At 36.3% G+C, this 22,385-nt stretch overlaps 1 protein-coding gene across 16 annotated transcripts in view; it reads right to left on the bottom strand.

Annotated features, from left to right (window-relative positions):
- Positions 1-20,570, bottom strand: part of LOC126827704 (multiple epidermal growth factor-like domains protein 6) — a 196,546-nt gene extending 175,976 nt beyond the window's left edge. For 6 of the 16 annotated variants that reach the window (XM_050557170.2, XM_050557174.2, XM_050557169.2 and 3 more), the window contains exon 1: positions 19,949-20,570. In XM_050557170.2, coding sequence (XP_050413127.2) covers positions 19,949-20,037 — 89 coding nt within the window. In that variant the 5' untranslated portion in view covers positions 20,038-20,570. The remainder of the gene's footprint in view (positions 1-19,948) is intronic. The other 10 variants (XM_050557180.2, XM_050557177.2, XM_050557178.2 and 7 more) reach the window with 3 other exon arrangements.
- Between the last annotated feature and the right edge of the window lie 1,815 nt (positions 20,571-22,385).

Genomic DNA, 22,385 nt, shown 5'->3' with positions numbered 1-22,385 from the left:
ACACGCACATTGGATCAAAAGGTCTGTCATTGAGTCAGATAATTCAATTGTCAAGGGTTCTTTAAAGTAAACGCAGTGGGGGTAGTTTCAATTCCGGGCTTATACCCAATTATCCCTTGCCATGTCCTACACTACTGACGTGTGGGAACTATGTCGGAAAATCTAATTGAAATTTCTCGGCCAATGCCTTATACTCACTGAACCACAGTGACTCCTCCTTGCTTTTGACTTGTGATTATTTATATATATTTTGTACATATTATTTAATGTTTGCGATTTTCTCTGATATTTTTTTATTTTTCAATCCTGTAATCTTGATACTTTGCTCCTTTTATGTACAAAATATTCATTTTGTTTGTTGTTTTTTTTAATGAGGAAAAGGTTCTACATCATTTTATTACTCCTGCAAAATAGTGCATTTTTCTTTTGTCAGTTTTCTGTGTATGCTAGTTATTTCTAGATGCCTCACAAATCACTTGTAATATGACTTTGTAGCACTTTTCAGTTTCTGAAAGTATTTCAATTTAGTGCATAATTAATCTAATTAGGGCTTGGTTTGGATGTTATTAAATTTACATATATTTGAATTATATATTTTTGGGGTATGGGGTAGGGATCTTTCTTTTCTCAGTTCTTGTTTTCGGGTAAAGAAAAAATTAAATAGCTACTTTGTATTTTGTGATGTGGTGGGGGGGGGGGGAGCAAAGTATAACAAATTTTTTATTAGTATTAGAATTATATCTCTGTTTTTCTGTTAACATTTCAAATGATGTCTATTTAGTTTTTATTTGGTGGTGTTAATTTACTTTTTCCTATCATTTTATGAATAAATGATAATTTAACAAATAAAATTATTGTTACCTCATTTATCAAACTTTACAGGTTAAACAGAGCAAAAGGGGTGGGGGCTGCATGGGAAAGATTGCTAAATTGAGGGAAAATAAAACACAAGTTTTGGTGGTGGTTATACACAAGTTTTTATGAAACCACACAAGTTTCAGAAATTTCAACACAAGTTTCAGAAATTTCAACACAAGTTTCAACACAAGTATTGTGTAGATTTTCACACAAGTTTCAACACAAGTTTGTGTTGTTTGGTAAATTTTAACACAAGTCTTGTGTTGTTTCAACACAAGTTTGTGTTGTTAAATAGAGACACCTAACTTGTGTTGAAAACAACACAAGTTTGTGTTGTTTCAACACAAGTTTTTTTTTCAGTGTGATAATCCCACTGGTGCATTTAAGCTGGGGCTGATAGCATATCATTATCTGGATTTTAATCTAGAATATTAGAAACGGATTAAATTGACCAACTACATTAGATAACGTGGACACGTTTGCAAATTTAAAATTACTATATGATAGAAAATAATTTGTCTATAAATCTTAAAATCGTTATGCCCTTGAGTACAAAATATATACCTGGTTTAATTTTTTCTTTAATGTGCTATTTACGACCAGGATTTATCATGTTCAAGTGTACAAGTGTTCAAGCTTATCTCTTTTACTATTTAAAGAAGGGTTAAAGTGTTTTAGTTCATATTGACAAAAGCTTAACTTGTATAAGATATTTGATATATCGTTTAAAAATGCATTACAAATAAAAACTTAATTGAAATTCACTTCAAAATAATATTTTTTTCAATTGACTTCTCAACCAAATAATCTAAATGTCAATATGCTTTTTCAATGAATAAAATATTCTAAATGCCTTTTATAAAACTTTAAACAGCTATTTAGCGATCCCGTCATTGGTGGTATCTGAATGCAAATGCTTAGCTATGTGAACGTTTCAAAAAACAGAATTGTTATCAGTTGTTTGAAATGTTTCTCAGGCGCCTTATACGCCCACAGCAAAATCGCCCGTGCTAGCTCTAAAATCAACGTTAACAAATCCAGCTGAGCAACTGAGTTTTGAAACTGTTTGTGGAGAACTCTATTCTGTATCACAAAATGAAATGAAATGAAATGGAGTTTAACGTCCTTACTGTTCTGCTCCTAACCTGGGCTAATGAAGACGAGCATACGCCATACAGTGTGCTATGAGGGAAATTTTGCCCGGACAGCGGCACTACGGCCTACTCTACGGCCTACTCTTGTATCGAATTCCAACTGCCAAGGGACGTTTTACGTGCACGCCAATGTGTACACGGGACCTCGGTTTTTCGTCCCATCCGAACGACTAGACAGCTTTCCTTGTCAGCCCCTCCGTCCTGCATCACTGACAAGGGAGAACCACGCCGGAAAATCTGGATGAACTTTCTCGGCCAATGCAGGGATCGAACACCCGACCTCCAGGCTAGCGAGCTTACCCACTTAGCCACGGGATCCCCTATTCTGTATCACATTAATAAACTATAAATGAAATCGGGTGGGGTTTAACGTCCTGCTTTTCTGTTCCGAATAGGCTAATGAATACGGGACAAGCTATAAAAGTATAAATTAATGTAAGCGGAACGATGACTCCACAAAACGCGTTCTAAATTTACGATGTACAGTACATTCAGTTCGATTAACTGATAGTCCCGTTTTGGAACAGTCCATTTGGAATTATTTGATATACAAATATACTTTCAGTAGGGAGTTATACGAAAATACTGAATGGTATTTATTCACTTTCCACATGTTTTCAGTCCTTGTCTTTGTTAAGAAGTAGAAAATGTTTTTATATTATGGTTTTTAATACAATTTATTAAAGTATTTGAAACTGAGAGTAGTCAGACAGCCAATAAAATGATAAAAGCTACATATTAATGTATAGCCCATACTAAAATATATACGTATACATACAACCCATGTTTACATCCTTTCATCTTGTCAAACATGTCGCGTGCGCTTTCTGAATTTACAATATTGTCAAATTTGAAAAGAAAGGTATATATATATAGAGAGGGAGAGGCAGACAGACTAACCTATTTAAATTTATTTTCTAAACATGTCTCCCATCGAGAAATGCAAGTGAACTTGCACAAAACACGTTAATTTTAATGTTTATTTTTAAGAACCCTATAGACAAAATATGCTGTGTCTTTCTTAATCATTAGGGGTTTTTATTATTGCTAAATTTTTTCGCCATCTGTCAACAAAGTTCAAAACAGTGTCATTTTTGCATCTGCGGAATAAATAGACATGTTTGTTATGTAAATTCTATTTGTGTAAAGAGAAAAGGAACGAAATGTTTTCACGGATGAATTGAATTTTGAAGGCTTGTTAGAGACGGTTAGAGTGCAACTAAAACATATTTCACATTCTTTCTGTGTTATGATGAATCGCGACAGTTAAAAATATGCAAACTTGCAATAATATTAATGTCATTTGTTTTGTACTGCATGTCATATGTCTTAAGTTAGAAACATTATAACTGGCCAGCAAGAAACAACATTGGAAAGTAAGTATATAAATTATAAATTAATATTTAAAAGGAAAGAGAAGGACAATTGTGGTTTAACGCCCACCCGGCAAAACTAGGACATTTCGGGACTAACATATGGCTCTATTTCAATATTTCGCTTGCGCGCTGAGGTCTTTAGCAGTAGTATAAAAAAACCGGTGGACCCAGAGAAACCCCACGAGATTGAACAGGCGACCCTGTTCCTTTTCGGGAGCCCAGGTGGCTAAGTGGGTAAGTGTTCGATTCCTGCATTGACAGAGAATTTTCATAGGGATTTTCCGGTGTCAGTGGTGCAGGACGGAGGGTCTGGCAAGGACAGCTGTCTAGTCGTTCGTATTTGACGAAAAATCGAGGTCTCGTGTATACATTGGCGTGCACGTTGGAATTTGATAGGATGTTAAACCCCATTTCATTTCTATTCCTTGTCACGTACAAGATGGGAATCGAAACCACGCCACTTGACTCAATGACAAACCTGATCTAAAGCGCATACGTTAAACCATTTGGCCACCAATCCCACAATGCCTAACCCAAAATTCAAATATAACAAAATTTCCCATTTTCTACATAATACTAACGCCATTACAAAACACCATTACAACATGCAGATCATACTTAGACATCCTAAAAATAGTCGCGTCTGACAAATTTGTATGAATATACATTTTATGGGCGACTAACAGAAATGAGAGAAAGAGATTATATAGGCTTTGCCTGTTTCTAAATCCAAAAATTAAATAAAATAATGTTTATAAAAAAAAGGAAATGAGACATGATTAACTCGATTATCGGATTGTAAATTTATAAATTGTCAGGCGGTTCTAAATACCGGTGTACCACATAGCATTAGATGAGTGCTAGGGCTCTAAGAACCTTCACCGAAAAATGAAACGGTTTTATTCACTAAAATATATCATGGGAATTCTCTATGCTTTTATAAAAACAAAGAAAGAAATGAAATGTTACACAAAGTGAAAAACTATAACCTGTATTTCTTGTATAGACCGTAAATTCCTTTTAGTTTAAATAATTGTTTTATGGATTGCATCAATGCCAAAAATAAATTTATGGGATTGTTATCTTGTAATTTATCTTGAAGTCCTGTCTTTTATCTAGGAGTTTTTCCATAGCCTTTTGCCAAGCGAACTGATTTTAAAGAAGCCGTTTTCTCTATGTTTAGAGGAGTTGGGTGGCCGAGTGGTAGTTCAACTAGTTGTAGATCATAAGGTATGCCATTAAGACAACTGGTGTGGGATCGGTGACAGTCTTGTAGTATGATTTCCTACATATCTCCATCACAGTCGAGAAATCAAATTGCTTGTCTATACTTAACCTATGCACAAAATATTAATCATCGAACTCAGTCAAGGCATTCGCCTAAAAAACATCTAGCTTTGAACATTCTTCCCCAATTAGAAGCTGAGTCCTTGATAGGCAGACGGGTGAACCCATTTTAATAGTCACATGCTCTCTTCTCAAGGCGGGGGAAAACATGAATTTTTAAAGTGTAATTATATAAGCTTTATATTGAAATAGGAATAGCTGGTCAGACATGAAGATATGTAAAGTTGAGCAAGAGTAAGAAAGAGTAAACGATGCATGCAATTAAATGGCAAATTAAGTCCCAAATCATTATGTTGATTATGATCCCGAGAGAGTTTATTCGAGATTAGTTTATTAAATTTGTCTAACGTACGTTCCATGCTTGACCAAGCGTAAGAAAGAATCACTGTCTGTCAGGCTTAACAAACGGTGCAAATGATCTTCGACTTATCCAATTTCTGTCAATTCTAACTACTTTAAAAGATATCCACGGCTGCGTAAACGTCTGGGATACAGTCATTCGAGCAGGTCGAAATACAGTTAATCCAACTTAAAAAAAAATATCGGTATACGGTTGTTGTTGGTTTGGTTTTTGTTTGGGGGGGGGGGGGAGGGGGCGTGGCGTTAACAATTTTCTCTTCAGTTTTTAGATACGCGCGCAACTATCTTTGTTCCTACAATAGCAGCAAGAGATTGTAAGAATTGGGTTGACAAATTAAGTAACAGACAACGAGAAATGATATGGGGTTTAACGTTCTACTTTTCTACACCAGCTAATGAAGACTGGCGTACAGTGTTCTATGAGCTGGATTTGGTTCGATAAGTGTTCTTTTACGTGCACTCCAACGTGTACCGCAGGGACCTCGGTCCTTTGTCCTACCCGAGCGACAGAGTGGAACGTACCGCCGTCTACAATAGTAAAAGTCACTGGATGTTTCCCCGCGCAATTTTTCTTAATATGACATCAAGGTAAACTAAAACCATGTGTAACTAGTATACAGATATTGGATGTCTTTGTGTTGTATTCTTATCGGCCATTATTTGACTGAGTTCAGAAATGGGTGTAATTTGGTTAGTTTTATAAAATTGCCCAGACAATTCCTCATTACGTTGTTCAGATTAATTGAATCACACGTGTTTGCTTCAGAAGAACAAGGGATGCCTAGAATTCCAACTCAAGGAACGAGGTTGTTGCATGAAGAGACACGACTCCATTAAAAATGTCAAGAGCGCAATACAAAGGTCGAAGCTGGGATCGCGGATAACTAATTTTTAAAATAAGGACACGGAATTGGAAATATAAAGCAGAAGTTTAATTGCCAGAGATTATGCTTTCCTCGGGGCACCCTTGAAACATTATAACACGTCTATCACCATAGGTTTAAGCTGACGTGAACCCCGAGGAGGTGAACAAAAAATATTGTCTCATTAAGAGAATGATGCATTGTTATACAAAAGAAGTTTTACAATACGTAACCGCCCTGTGACATCTGCCCGCGTAATGTGAGGACTTGGGTCGGTTTGTGTATGCCACCGCCGTTAATTGGTTCCCTATACCATTAACAATAAGTCCACTCCCACGGTAACGAGAGTACTATTTTGTATATGTAGTGACAGGGTCGAACCCTTTAAGATGCACGTTCGACATTTTTTCAACAACGGTTCTGGTGTGTGTGAAGTGAGAGTGATTGACAGAGATAGAACACAATTCTGTCATTTTGCTTCGGCTGCTTGTTTTGGTAAATCATGTACCTCTTGTCTCCCACAAGCACAAAATGTTTGGATGGTGCCCATCTAGGCCACTATAAACGCATCACAGCTTTCCTTCTCTTTGAGAGATTTTTAAATTGGCCTCGGTACTTTAATTTATGGAGAGGGTGGAAAACACACAATATTCCTGTCATTAATTCAAAACATATATTAGTATTATTACGTTAACCCCAATTTATGCCATTTCCAAACAGATAACCCCAAGTGACGTCATTGTAACATATTGGACAGCTTAGCCATTTTGGCAATAAAGATTGTACAAGAAAACCAATTTGGTTTTAAGTAAAGTTGATACGTTGAAACCGTTTTAAACCTGTAATTAGTTTATTGTTGGAACAAATCGTGCAGACGTGACATCTTTCATACCGTCTGTTTAATGTAGGAATTTCTCTACTCCAGCTATTATTGTTGAGGTGCACAAAAAGGCATTCAAATTGTTTTTGAAGCGAACGTTTACAACATATTTATCCCCATAATGCCAAAGCGTTTACAACATATTTATCCCCATAATGCCCAAGCGCTGTCTTTCGTAAAATTAAATTTCAGCTTTTCTTTCCAGGGGAGGGTGGTTGTGGGGGGTGTAGCATTTAGGTATCTCAGTGTTCGTCGTCCTCTATCCAAGAGCCAGATGCGCAAGCTTTATTGAACAAAAGATGTATGGTGGTCAGATTGGTCCAGAAATTTTTTTAATGACAATCACATTTTGCTATGCGAATCGTTTAATTATTACTTAAGGGTGCATTATGTAAGATTTAGATTTCTCTCCATAATTGTTTAAAAATGAAATGAAATGAAATGGGGTTTAATGTCCTACTGCTCTGCTCCGAACTAGCCTAATGAAGACGGACATACGCCATACATTGTGCTATGAGGGAAATTTTGCCCGGACAGCGGCACTACGGCCTACTCTTGTATCGAATTCCAACTGTCAAGGGATCTTTTACGTGCACGCCAATGAGTACACGGGACCTCGGTTTTTCGTTCCATCCGAACGACTAGACAACTGTCCTTGTCAGGCCCTCCGTCCTGCATCACTGACAAGGGGGAACCACGCCGGAAAATCTGGATGAACTTTCTCGGCCAATGCAGGGATCTAACACCCGACCTCCAGGTAGTTGAACAATAGGAAATGGCAATTTCAGTCATATTACTTCATTCTGATCGAATTTATGGCTGTTTATGGTTGTTACGATAAAAAAAATGTCTCGATTAGCCATTTTTTAATCAAATTACTGAACGACGATCTTGTTTCAATCAATTGAAAATCGCGAGCATCCGATGCAAAGAGGGTTGATTGTGGCCCTGTCATCCTGATAAATTTATATAACATTTGTGGCCAAAAGAAAGATCTGCAATAAGCAGATTTTGCTCTTACATAACCCATCTTTAAAGTTAATCGACTGTGCAAGGATTTATTAATACCTAATACAAACAATCTATACTTATTCGATGGCAATTTTTGTCTTTATAAATACGCAGCTAAAAGGCAAAGCTAAATCCATGTTAAGAGCAGATTAACCTTTGTCGGATTAAATCACTTATCAACTGTTGATAATCCTCGGTTCTCAGATTAACTTGTTAATGATATGGAAAGATAGCTCGAGCTAAACGCGTTAATCTGTATTAATACCGATTAATAATATATCTTTTCAGACCATCGCTTCAGAAAGCTATAATTATTGACGAGTATTTCAGCACCTGATACCATTCCTCATCTGATGAGATCACATGGCTATCGTTTAGTGACGAGTATTCCAGCACCTGATACCACTTCTCATCTGAGGAGATCACATGGCCAATATATGTTTGTTTTCCTTATGTATTTTAATATCAAATGCATTCCTAAATGTCAAAATGTACTTTGTTCAGTTAATTTCTTAAAAGGATTAGTGTTCTTTTGATTTGGACCAAATAAATTGTGAATTTAATTGGATTTTGTACGTTGGCAGTCTGTCTTCGTGGAAAATATGTCTAGATAATTCCAGCGTTCGGGTTTAACATGATGACACAGCCGAAAATTTTAAATCGCCTATTATTAAAAAAATTCGATTAATCTTTGGATACGAACATTTATGAAGTAAGAACTTGTCCCATCTCTCATCGATCTCACATAAGATCAATCCAATTAACAAATTCGACACTTTATTTTTACCTAAATGAAAGGGTTAGGTCACTTTAATATTGTTTATATAATACGAAATCTGTTGTGTGAGACAAGTCGTTTCAAGGTAATTGAGGCCTTTCCCTTTCAGCTGATATCGTTTACGCTTCTTTAGCATGGAAAGATATCTAGAAACTTAATAGGATTGAGGGAGCATTTATTAAAGGACACGACAACATGGCTCCCATGCTTTAATATATTGCTAAAAGAATGAGATATTCCAATCGTAGTGTTAAACAATTGGTCAGGAATTATGGCCAAGACATAAACCTTAACGTTGTGTTGATATGTTATGAAATAAGACCAATATCTCTAGCAGCATAACCAATAACAATTTGCTATAATAAGAGACAGGGATATGACTTGATACAATGGATCCATGTCAAAAATAATGTTTTATGATCTACCGGTCCACTGTCCTTCAGCGTACCATAATAATATTATAGAAATGTCACCTTTCTTTACAATATAAATACAAGGAATTCCAAGCTTCCAATTGTCAACGATTTTCTTTTTGTTTTGACGTGGGCCTTAATGTGTACAATTTAATGTACATCTCGGTTTATAGTCCCAACCGTACAGTCGGACAATTTTCTCATGGGTTACATACATATTTTGTATGCGCAGTCCCGGAGTAGGTACTGCACGATCTGTATACTCAGCATCCACATAAATGAACCACTCAAACAGTTAATAATTTACTTTGTAGAATGAGAACCACGATTTAGCTAGAACATGTAGCCTTGGGATAGCTTGACCTTAAGTACTAAACATTAGCGATAAAGATAATTAACAGATTTTTTACCGCTGATGAGAGGAGGTGATAATGAAAGAGATGATAAGATTGGAGTTCTATTTATTAATATGGAGATAACTCACAGCATGTAAATAACCATCTCTATCTACATTCGTCAATACCAGATTAATGTGAGATCACCGGAACAGTGTTCGCCATGGGTGCGATTGGAAAAACAACCCTTCCGAAGGATCTCTGGTGTCTGAACAAAAATTCCTTTTTGGTTTGAATAGTAATAAGTGTCCACTGGATGACCATTCGCTGTGAACCGTTATACAATCCTCCGTATTTCTACTGTAGAGGATAAGGCTAGTGGTTTACCAAGGGTAATACCACAGACACAGTCCTTCCGGAAAATCACTGATAACTTCCCATAAATGGGTTATTTTTGCCTTTAAAATGTTTTTTTTTTGCTCGATACAGTGTATATATTTCCGTATCTCAACCCCCATCTCAACATATCTCCTCAACGTTTAATTTCCAAGTACATATATCATCTCTAACTATACAGGGAGGTATTACACGGGGAATCTTATTGTTCTCAAGAACCCCTGATTCTGAATTCTAATGAATCTACGACGTTTCGTCCACAAAGGTATATAACCTTAACTAGTTTGCTCTTTCTGCCACACGTTAGCACATATTTCACCTTGGTGGCCGAAATGATGACCCTTAGCATGTAGCTTGGAATTTTACATTATATTCAGTACTAGATTTACCTTGATAGGATAGATCCTAGGGCCCAAAGATCAAGGAAGGGGTGGGGGCGGCCAAGAAGTGTATTATTGACACTGTCATAAGCCCTTCTTACACGCGCGTCATTCAGCCCCAGCTTTTCTCAACTGTCTTTGAAACACATGTTTATCTTCCTTTAGTCGTGGGGGTGGGGGATTCTCTCTTCATCTACATTCGGCCATAATTATGTTGCTAACATGGTATGTTGTGCTTTTAGTACGCTACCCTCCCGCTTCTTGACACCAGGTTAATAGTAAAATATAGGTCGAATAAATATGACTTGGTGTTAGATTATTATTGTAACGTTAAGCTCTGTAGTAACTTTAACAGTCAACAAATACTTTAGTGACACGTTAGTTAATGGCGTGGGGAGAATGTTTTAAGATCTCCGACACCAGAGCTATTGGTGAAAATTACTAAGTTAAATAATACCCCCACTATATTTAACAGCTGAAACAAACCTAGGCTGAACATAGTCAAACACCAACATTTGCCTTCCTCATTCATTCGACTGGCATATTGACGTTTGCTTATTTAAACGCCTTCGCCTTTTAACATAGCCCACTGTAAAGCTCTGATAAAACAGCAGTGATTCTCTGTTGTTTTTGGTAAGTTGTCAATACATAAATAATACTGATAATATTGTTTTGTGCCACGAGAGTGACGATTTTTCTCTGTTCTGGAATCTGATGAATAAAGGCGTTCGGTTGTTTTAACACACGTATGTCTAGACCTTAATTACTCCACAAAATGCAGAAGATTAGCAACGTGGATATATGCACGGGGAATTTAAAATCGAACTGAGCGACGAAGCAAAGATAACATCTTGGTTTTCTTTTCATATTTGTGCTGAATTCATTATCTTTGAAGACAGAAAAATTCCATACCTCCTAAAAACATAATTATTTGAGACAAATATTGGAAGTCTTATGGAAAGTATTTTAGACAGGTATTTTATGAATTTGATTTGCTGCTCTTCATAGCAAGTTGACAAGAACTTGTCTGTAGATTAACATGGTCGATCTTCCACAATGTGCAACGACAAATTGGTTTCGAATGTTAGGAAACATGACTAGGTTTGTGGAAGTCGAAAATAATCTTCAACGTAACCCTAGCAAAATACTCTAGCAAAATACTCTTCAAAATATTCCTAGCAAATACTCATCAACATACTTCTAGCAAAATACTCTTCAGCAAAACCCTAGCAATATACTCTTCTTGAAAATGCTCTTTATCATAACCCTATCAAAATACTCTTCGGCAAGATACTCTTCAGCAAGTTAATTCTTCATCAAAACCCTAGCAATATATACTCTCCATCAAAACCCTATCAAAATGCTCTCTAACATAACCCTTGAAAAATACTCTGCAACATAACCCTTGAAAAATGTCTTGCAACATAACCCTTGTAAAATACTCTTGGTCTAAATTCTAGCAAAACGCACTTCTGCAAATCATAACAAATGGTATTAATTTCGGTACGGATTATTTATTGCGACGTTTTATAAAAAGACTGACATAGATGAAAACCTCCGTTGCTTATATTTCAATAGTATTTGTAGTTTACATAAATTATACACACTTAATGACCATTAATTAATGCCAAATTTGACAGCTTAATTAACCGATATAAGCTTAGATCATTTTATTAATTAATTCAGATAAACTACAAAGACTCTTGTCATATGGTGTTGAATGGGTTACTGTAGGATTTAACTAACACAAAGTACGAACAGCAGCAAAAAAGACAATTGCCAGGCAACGAAACATACGCCCACATTACGTAAAGGTTGGCGCATTGTTCGTATCGTAACTAAATTTACAAGACACTAAAGGGTGATCATGGGTAGCAGTTCCACTATGGAAATTTCCAGCTACATTAAATTTACCTTGCACTATCCGACTAATACCCAATTAGACTAGAACACGTGGATAAAGAGGCATATGAATTGAACACATAACTAAAACGAAGGTCGAACTTGCAAACGTGTTGTTGGAGATCTAGCTGACAACTCGCTGTGCCGTATTCCCGTGAAACTTTATATTATTGTCTTGTTTATTATTGTACAGAATCTAAGCAAATTGTCAAATAGGTCGAATAATATATCTTTCGCGAACGTTCTTCTTTATTTTATTTTATTTTATTTGATTTTCATTTTTAAAAAATAAAACGGGCGGCTGAATACAAACAGTGCGTTCTATTTTATCTGTCTGTTTCCTTATTAATATAGGTTATATTTATACTACTTGGTACGATATCTGTTAAATTAATATCAAATGATATATAAGTAAAACCCCAGACAGTTTATAACAACATATCTACCTTTATCGTGATATATATGAATGCTTTATGAACCAGTGAAATAAAACATGACGTCATTAGCTAAATATGTGTTTCATTCAAGTCGAAATACCTGCTGAATTAAAAATCAAAATGGGGATCACGTGGCTAAGTGGGTAAGACGCTAGCTCGCTAGCCTAGAGGTCGGGTGTTCGATCCCTGCATTGGCCGAGAAAGTTCATCCAGATTTTCCGGCGTGGTTCTCCCTTGTCAGTGATGCAGGACGGAGGGGCTGACAAGGAAAGCTGTCTAGTCGTTCGGATGGGACGAAAAACCGAGGTCCCGTGTACACATTGGCGTGCACGTGAAAGATCCCTTGGCAGTTGGAATTCGATATAAGAGTAGGCCGTAGTGCCGCTGTCCGGGCAAAATTTCCCTCATAGCACACTGTATGGCGTATGCCCGTCTTCATTAGCCCAGGTTAGGAGCAGAACAGTAGGACGTCCCATTTCATTTCATTTCAAAAATCAAAATCGCCATTCTTTCAATATTGAGCCTTACTTAGTCTAATAAATCTTGTGGGAGAAATTGATATTGTGCAAGTGATAAACACATATATCATTCCGTGAACAACTGACTTATCATTCGCTGTGTATTCTAATTTCGATTTAACGTATTCATCTCGAATGGAAATTTTGTATCGTGTAATAGGGTGGGAGTCATGGATAGCCTTATCGGCTGATGACTTTTTTGTTTCGGCTTTCAGATTCACCCGTGTTGACCTAGAAAGCTGAAGAATAATCCCCCTTGTGAGTGCAGAGCTGAGGGTCTGGAAGGGAAAGTATCTAGTCGCTTGGGTTGGACGTAAAACCGAGGTCCACACCTGCACTCTTTGACGTTCACTTGAGAGATGGAATTCGATGAATAGTAATGGGAAATACCGTTGTCCTGGCTAATGTTACAAATATAAAAGTTAGCATCTTATCTGCAATTAACCTGTTGTCCACGTTCATGTCTTTTTATCAAAACCCGATCGACAAGAATAACACAGAAATACGTATATACGTACAGAAAAATCAACTGAAAAAGTCAGATTATAACCAGGGTAATGTATACTAGATAATATATAGTTTTTATTATTATTATAATAATAACTAACAACGCCTCAAAATCTTATCATTTTGTAGTTTATTTTCTATTGTTTCTTTTAACGATAGGATTAAAGGAGTCGTCCCAGTTATATTTTAATGAATCAAATGGGTTAATTCTATGTGAAAGACACTAAGAAAACTGTATCCTCGTCCCGTAGATATATACTATCCAAAACTTTATGCGGGATTGGTCACAAGTTTGCAAAGTTAACATTATATACGCGCCTGGTTAGTCATGTAATTGCCGAAGGTATAGTGACAAGTTAGTCTTCTTCGCGATTAACAAGACACAACTGACCAGTTAAATTCTCTAAATAAGTTAAGTAACTCCGTTAAACATGCATTATGCAAGAGCTAAATCTGCCTATTGCAGATCTTTCATTAGACCCTAAATGTTACCTAAATTATTAATTGGACATTACTTAACCTATCAAGACCATAATCAACCCTCGATGGCATCGTTAGCCTGCAATATTTAGTGGATATGAATACGTTTTGTGGTGGATGATTTAAAGTAAACATGGATAAATGAAATGGGGTTTAACGTCCTACTGTTCTGCTCCGAACTGAGCTAATGACGACGGAAAAACATGGATAATCGAGACTTTGTTTCTTATCGTACTAACGGTAGTATCGACGATCGAGGCTAGCCTAATAATGAATCGCTAATTTGACTGAAATTTTCAGCATATTGGGTTTTCATCATCTATTTTTTAACTACTATATTGAGAATTGTCAGCTCTTTATCTAATCTTACCTAATGCCCATTTAAGCACATCTTAATTCTCGAATGATTCAGTATTATTTTTTCACATTAATTGAGCGCTTGAGTCGGTGTGCGATAACAAAAATCTCCGAAATTTGTCGGGGGGGGGGGGCTGAAGTGTGCCTTGTAGTTCGGGTGAAACAAAACACCGACTGTAAAAATTGGTAATTTGGCTGGGACATAAAAGAACCTATGGTAGCTGTAGTTCGAAGACGTGCTGGCGGAAACTCGTAACTATTCAAATGAAAAGTGCCAAGCTAGTCTCAAAATATTCCAAATATCGTGTTGGCGTGACGTTAAACTCCATTTCATGTCATAAATCTAGGACGCTCCCCTTTAACATTAACAGGCTGTGCGGTTAGAAGGTCAATCACAGTTTGGTAAATATATAAGCCGATATATAATACATACTTATTTCATAATCATTACATAGCCCGTATACATAATAGCCTATTTCGGCTTTAGCTGACTGGGCGAATTGTTCTTACTTAAAGTGACAATAGCCAAAGAAAAATAAAATGGCGAATGACAGATGAATTTACAACTAAATTTCATTCTTTAAGGTAAAAAGGGTGAAATGAGTTTTAATGAGTTGAGAATAATCTGTGGGTTGTAGGGGACAGGGGCGCTTTGATTTCAAAATAAGGTTTGGATTCATTAATGTATTATTACTTCGCAATGACTAAGTCGGGCTACAACTAAGTTTTCATTTGAGTCTGCCTTATATTTTTAGTTTCGATTTTTAGTTTATTTAAAACCCAATATTGTTTTGTAGAAGATGCCAGTCTGAGACAAATGTCAGCGCATCACATTGAGTTAGAAGGCCACTTTTTAACCCCCACCACCGTCCCTCAATTAACATTTTTTAGAACATACAGATAAATTAATTTATATATAACAATTAATGTAAATTCCCAATACTGCCATTAAGAAAAAAAAATTCGGGTTATGGATTTTCACAAAAAGATGCTATATACAATGACCAGAATTGCTTTATGAAACATTGTGACAAAGTACAAACTCAATAGGTTTATCGATGGTTGACCATTGTGTCTTTGATATATGACACAACAAGTGTCACGAGGTGTTTTTTGTGATAAGATCTATAGTGTTATCTTGTGTTTAACTATAATGACACGGGTAAACTACACATATGATTTAGATTGACATTTATCGCCACGCTTGATAGAATCTCTTTAAAACATACTGGACATTGAACAAGTAGTACGTGTGTAGTTTTGAGTTAAGGTATAATAGCCAACCGCCTTTCAATATTCTGTTTTGTTTGCCAGGTCCGAACACGTGTATCTGGACAATACTTTCTCTTTAAATACCCTAGAATAAGTATCACTTTAGACAGTGCACATTTAAATAGGTTTTTAGAGACTGACATTAAATTTACATTATTCTGAATAGTAGGAAAAAAGTACATTAAGTAACATATTTTGCAGCTCCTTTGTGCTTGGCTTATATTTTCCTATCTCTTGCTGCAAGATACGGATCTTAACGAACATTGTCTAGTCTTTCGGATAAGACGTAAACAGAGGTCTCATGTACATGTACACGCTGGTTTGCACGTCAAAGAACCCGTGGCATATGTAGTTTGGTGAAGAATAGGCGGAAACTCCGCTGCGAAGGCAAAATTTCACTCATACCACACTTCATGGCTTTTGCCCTTCTTCATTATCCTGGTTGGAGACGAACAGCAAGACGCTAAAACTATTTCATTTCATCTTTGACCATTTCTAATCAACGCTAACCCGTGAAATCCATAGTTTATAGAATTTTCGTCAATTATTTTTTTACAAAATTGGGAAGGCCATTAAGTCGCCCTACGACTTTATATGATAATACCTTTATCTTGGATTTGTACTAAGGACATCAGTTATGCTGACATGTTTAGTATACGGATGTCCTTAGATCATTAGAACCGATAAGAACTAATTAACCGAAAGTGACTCAGTTGAATTCTTTTGAACCGGTAGAATATAATGTTACGTGTATGCTCCCAGTTTAATTCTCTGAAAGGAACTAACAACTAGCGGGCGACTAGACGTCGGAAATATTTCAATTTTGTCACACATTGGAGTCATAAAACAAAATATCATACATGTACACCTATTGTTTCTAACAGTCATCATGCACATTTGATGATAAAATATGAGCGACCTAGTCCTCATAATAAACCATAAATAACTTAAGCATGTCGACGACCGGTGGATAAAGAAAACCGCGGCTCGCCCGTCAATGTTTCTAGCCAATATAAATTGTTATTACTCTGTCGGGACTGTGTTATAGTAATACATTAACCCAACCGACAACTTATCTTCATCTTACTATTGTATTTATGTTAATAACTCATTCAAATATGCACCAGATTTAATGAAAAGAAAACACGGAGTCTTTTACGCGGATTCTCTTAGAAATTGATCCCAAAGTTTACACGCGGGAGGCTGAAGACTTAAGAAAAACGTCCAGCTTTAGTTGTTTTAACGACATAGCGCTGACATCCTTGGACTATCTGTTTGTTAAATGTGATAAAATTTCATTTGAATCTTAGCTTTAATCCCCAAACAAATCAGGGTGTAATTTATACATGTCGGGATTATAATACGTCTAATAACGTCCCGGGATATATGCCATATCTTATATGATAGTGATAGATCGACGATCGGAGCCTAAATGTTAAAGAGAGAGAGAGAGAGAGAGAGAGCGAGAGAGAGAGAGAGCGAGAGAGAGAGATTAAAGTCCACTTGACACAAACTAGGCCATTTCGGGACTAACATATGGTTTCAATAATTCAATTATTTCAATAATTCGCTTGCGCGTAGTGGATCTTTAGCAGTGGGAGGAAATCAGAGAACCCGGAGAAAATCCACGAGGTTGTACCGGCGACCCTACTCCTTGTCATGTACAAGCTGGGTAACGAACTCTCACCACTTGACTCACCATGTGAGCTAAAGCGCCACCAGGCCACCATACGCCCCTTAAAGTGAAAATATTACTATCATGATTTATTTGAAAACTCACCAAGGCCTCGGAATACTTTGACAGATTGTGGCGAATATGGTGTAATAATAAGTGCCTTAAGTGCCTAGTTAGCGTCCATCCAAGGGGATATAGCGAATAATATTAATACTGAAAACGATTGCCTTATGTGCAACTGTTCAATATTTCGCGATATCTTTGCCACTTTTAATTTCTGTGGTTTTTCCTTTAACTTTTCGAGAATAAATCATTCAATAAACCGTTTAAAACATCGACATTTCTATCATACCATTTGTGATGATCATAATTGCATATGTAAATATTTTAAACCCCATTACTGCAGTATTATAACCCATTATATATATAGAATATCCCTTTAATATATAAATATAGTAATGTTATCCTAACTGATTATGATATAGTTAATATTTTTAAAATAAAAGGGCGTGTTTTTAGTAGTCGATAGATAAACTATTTGTTTAATAAAAACTAGACAATATTATCACACAATAGATTTAATTTATTTTATATCATAACACCATGCATAGACGGTTCAAAACATAACACCATGCATAGACGGTTCAAAAACATCCTGATACATTATTTAGGAGCACAAATAATATATTCTCTCTCGTCCAGGTGTATATAAATTTGTTCGTGAGTTTCTCGTCCGATCTGAAGGGTAAGGCCCACTTTCATTGCCAGCCTATCAGGCCCTATTCCCCACAAAAAGAAGCTGGAAATGGAAATCCCAAAAGATCGTCTTAATCCACGCCCGGAATTTTAATCTCAGACATTCTGGTAGATGGATAGGAATGTGTACTGGCTTTCGGGGGTTAACGTCAAAATCAGGTAAAATAACAAAATAATGCGGGACTGTCTTTAAAATTACCATGAACAATTCTTTAGACAAAACATATGCCGTGTTATTTTGGAATTCGAAGAAATGACAAAATAGTAACAACTTGAAAAATATATGATCGTAACGGTAACGTAAATTATATACACCCGGATAAACGCCGTCATTCAATACGACTAGAACTGTCTGATTCTACCAGTCAAAGAAGTGGTGTTAAACTGTGAAGTCAAGTGGAAAGGATAGGTTGAAGTAAAACGTAAGATGTTTTTTGAGTGATATTCCGACCTATCATCAGGTTTTTGCATTAGCTCTCAGGCTTTTCTACAAACAGTCAATGAAAATAAGAAAAACACAAAGGTTATGATGAATGGCTTTAACCGTAAAACTATAAATAGAAAAAAAACTACTGTAGAACCGTTAAGGTGCCACACCTCCATGTCAAAAACTGCTTTTTAGTCAGAAATATTCTCGCTTTCTGTAAGAAACAGAACCAGAAGACATTGATACCCAAACTATATATAATTCATTTTAAAGACGTGTATATTATCTATATGGCTATTCTGCTTTCGTCAAAATTAAAATATACTGTGTGTGAAATAGCTTTATTTAACGTCCGCTTCCACCGAAGTGATATCGCAGATTATGCTACAGTTTCAAGAAAGATAAAGGGTTGCTTTAATAGTTTAATCAGAACCGGGTGGTTAACGTGTGTCGAAAGGAACAAGACCTTACTACACGTTTCTGTTGTCTAATGAGCTTTTTGAACTTTGAAAACACACACACTACACCGATGTTGCCGCCGCCCTTGTACAGTTCTATGTCTCATCCCACCACAAAATGAAAGGAAATGGGATTTAACGTCCTACTGTTCGGCTCCGACTGGGCTAATGAAGACGGGCATACGCCGTGCAGTGTGCAATATGAGGAAACTTTTTCCCGGGCAGCGGCGCTACGGCCTACTCCTATTTCGATTTCCATCTGTCAAGGGTCCCTTTACGTGCACACCAATGTGTACATGGGACTGTGTTTTTTCGTCCCACCCGAACGGCTATACATTGTCCCATGCCAGGCCCTCCGTCCTACACCACTAACAAGGGGAAACCATGCCGGCTAGGTTAGCGAGCCAACGCCTTACTCACAGAGCCACCGCGGCTCCCACGACAAGGAAGGAAAACGAACAAAATTGTAGTAATTTCTACTAATTCATTTTGTATCCCATTTCTATTCGACAAGAACATAAAGCTGAACCCATACCCGTGTTGTTAATCAAGTTAATAAAATGCCGGATTTCACTTACAAATTTACTGTTAGGATATTTTTAAAAAATTTCTTCTAGTCTATCGGTACTTGGTTCAGCCTATACAAGTTAAACTTGTGAAAACTTTACTTAGAATTCCGGTAAAATGTTTAATCTAACTCTTTTCGGATTATGCTGAAACGTCTTCTGGAAATGTTTTTTGAGTTACAGTAAAATGCAGCGTTTTAACTTGTTTAGAAACATCGTTTTATTATGGTAAGAGTGTAAAACATTTTGAGAAACCCAGTTACTTAAGCTTATGTGTGCTGAGAAAACCCTTTTTGTAGGACAAATATGTCACAGTGAAATATGTTAAAACACATTTGTCGGGTTACGGTAAATTTTGTTTAGGATCAGAGTTGCTTTTTAGGGTTAAGAGTATATTTAGGTTAGGGTGGGGAAAATAAAGTAGATAAAAGTTTGTACTTACATGCCATTTGATAAACCTTGCGCTAAAATTATATACACATCCACAAGCGTTAAAATTAATATAGTCCACATGTATCGTAATCTCTCCATAGTGTAATAATTTATTAATACCTAGTCTAAGCTAACGTGTAAATCCGTATAAATTTGATAAATATAATTTGTAATAACTATATCACTATGTTATCCAATTATATTTGAACTCCTGAGAAAGTTTTCATTTATTAATATGTAATAACAATTCTCCCATGATCGCATACATTTCTTTTGACTCGAATACACGACACTATTTTTAAAAGGGTTACGCACTGATGCACCTTGTAAATGCAATGGTGAAAATAAATAGATCGTATAGGTAGGAATATCTGTAAGCACTTTAATGAAACTTAGTTATCCAATATAAACATTTTCTGTAAAATATTTCCGATTAAACAGCACATGCCTTCAATAAATAATCCGTCAAAGTTAGCCGAAATTTTTTGTTATGATTAAACTTTGTGAATAACACACCGGTAGACGTAACTCATTCAGTCAACAATATATACTGAAGTATTAGGGACGTCTGTCGACTGTCCCACCTAAACTCTAGCAGACGTTAACTTTAACTAGAGCGCACGAGCCATTCATATCGAGGCAACGCGGAATCCCAAACAGTCAAAGTTCACGAGCTGTCATGCGCGACTGTCGATTCCCGCCGCTGAGTACAGAAAACGGTTACCTTTAATTCATAAAGCTAACTCTACTGTCGTGTTCTGTACATTTTGCAATGTGCTTTCTCGTGTCAGATAGCCAGCGAAAACGTCTAAGAAAAAAGGAACAATCGCAATACTTTATTTCGATTTTCAATCTCACCACGACTGTCAGTTAAGAAAATTAATGGGAATTCCGCGACGCCTTAATTATGTCCAATATTGAGTGTGAAGTTTTTGCATTAATTACCCACCTTTCGTGTGCGTTATCTTTAAACTACATAGAGTTTACATCACAAACATAGGGTATTATCAAGTACTTTATGTGCAATATGCAAGTCAACGATAAGAGAAGACTTGCTCGTAGACATAGTAAACTTATATCTTTATGGGAAAGCGTTAAGGTTTTTTTTCTTAAAAAGACAACCGGATTAGATATAAATCGTTTGTTTTATGTACTTGCAATGGGAATTGGAAGAAAAAAACAAAGTCTAGAGGGACTGTATCTGTTTATTATACTTAACGCCCACCGTGACTCTGCTGGTTATCATTCGTCCGAGTCCCCGATTACCTTTAGGCTGTTAATCTTCTGAATATTGAAGGGTGTCGTGCACGATATAGCTATGATAACACTTAATATCACATCATATAAAAATTTCTTGCCCGTAAAAAGAACAAATTTCGATGAAGAATAGACGGATAAACCACTGACCGGGTAAAATTCTCCTCCACGCGGCCTTAAAAACAAAGTGTCAGCGAAATTTTAAACTCAAATTCTTTCCTTTCCTTTTATGTCTTAAGACAAGTGTAATCCTACAAAGGGCTTGGAATGATATAGGTGTTAGTTTATTTGTTCAAAATAAAAAGGGTTAAATACTTCTGACCCTAAAACCATATATTCTTATTATTATTAACCCATGGTGGTAAGAATGTTTTCGGATATTAGCCATTATATTCCACCTATACTATAAGCACCACGCTTCAGTGATCTCAGCTGGTGCTAAGATAGTAATAAATATATAAGAGCGTCTAATAACGATATGGTTTGGGTTTGTTTTGTAAGCGAGATTCTTCCAATCATTGCCAACTCCACGGGCAGTCGGCCTTTTTAATAAAATACTCGTTAGACACTAGTTCAATCGCCGATCCTAAATATATTAACGAATTTAATCTCACATGAAAGTCGATAAGAAGAATTGCTACGACTTTAATCAAATGTCGGGTATGTAACTTTCTATAGCAGAAATAATTGCGTTTACATTCCTTCTAGTCTTTTAATATTTTAACAAATGCATTAGAGAACGAGTCTTAGGTTAGAGCAATGGTAGGTTCCACACACATGGCAGGACATGTTGACAATTTCTAGAAAACCTAGTACGACTATCCATTTTGCGATTTTTTCACGTGGCGCATCAATTTGTTGTTACCCGATTTCACCGAATTCATCCATTCTTTGAAGTTTGACTGTATGTAATGATAGATATTTCGTGACCATCATCAATGGGTAAAATGGCCAAGAAACAAACTCGACACAAACTGTATTGAAAATTGAGTATCGGTAGTTTTAATCCAGGATACGTTTCGGTTGCATGGCCCCCATCGCTTAATTGATCAAAGACTTGTGCTCGAACACGACCTGGTTTTGGACAAAAATAATTTCTTTTATCCCCAACCGTATCACTGAAATGTAGTATATCAGAGATTCTTCCGCCCATTTTTTGTACTTTTAGAAAGGGGTTAATTCATCATAAG

Source organism: Patella vulgata, chromosome 7 (genome assembly GCF_932274485.2).
Source record: "Patella vulgata chromosome 7, xgPatVulg1.2, whole genome shotgun sequence".
NCBI lineage: Eukaryota > Metazoa > Mollusca > Gastropoda > Patellidae > Patella > Patella vulgata.
Note: the sequence above shows the minus strand (reverse complement) of the source record. Positions and strands in the feature narration are given on the sequence as shown.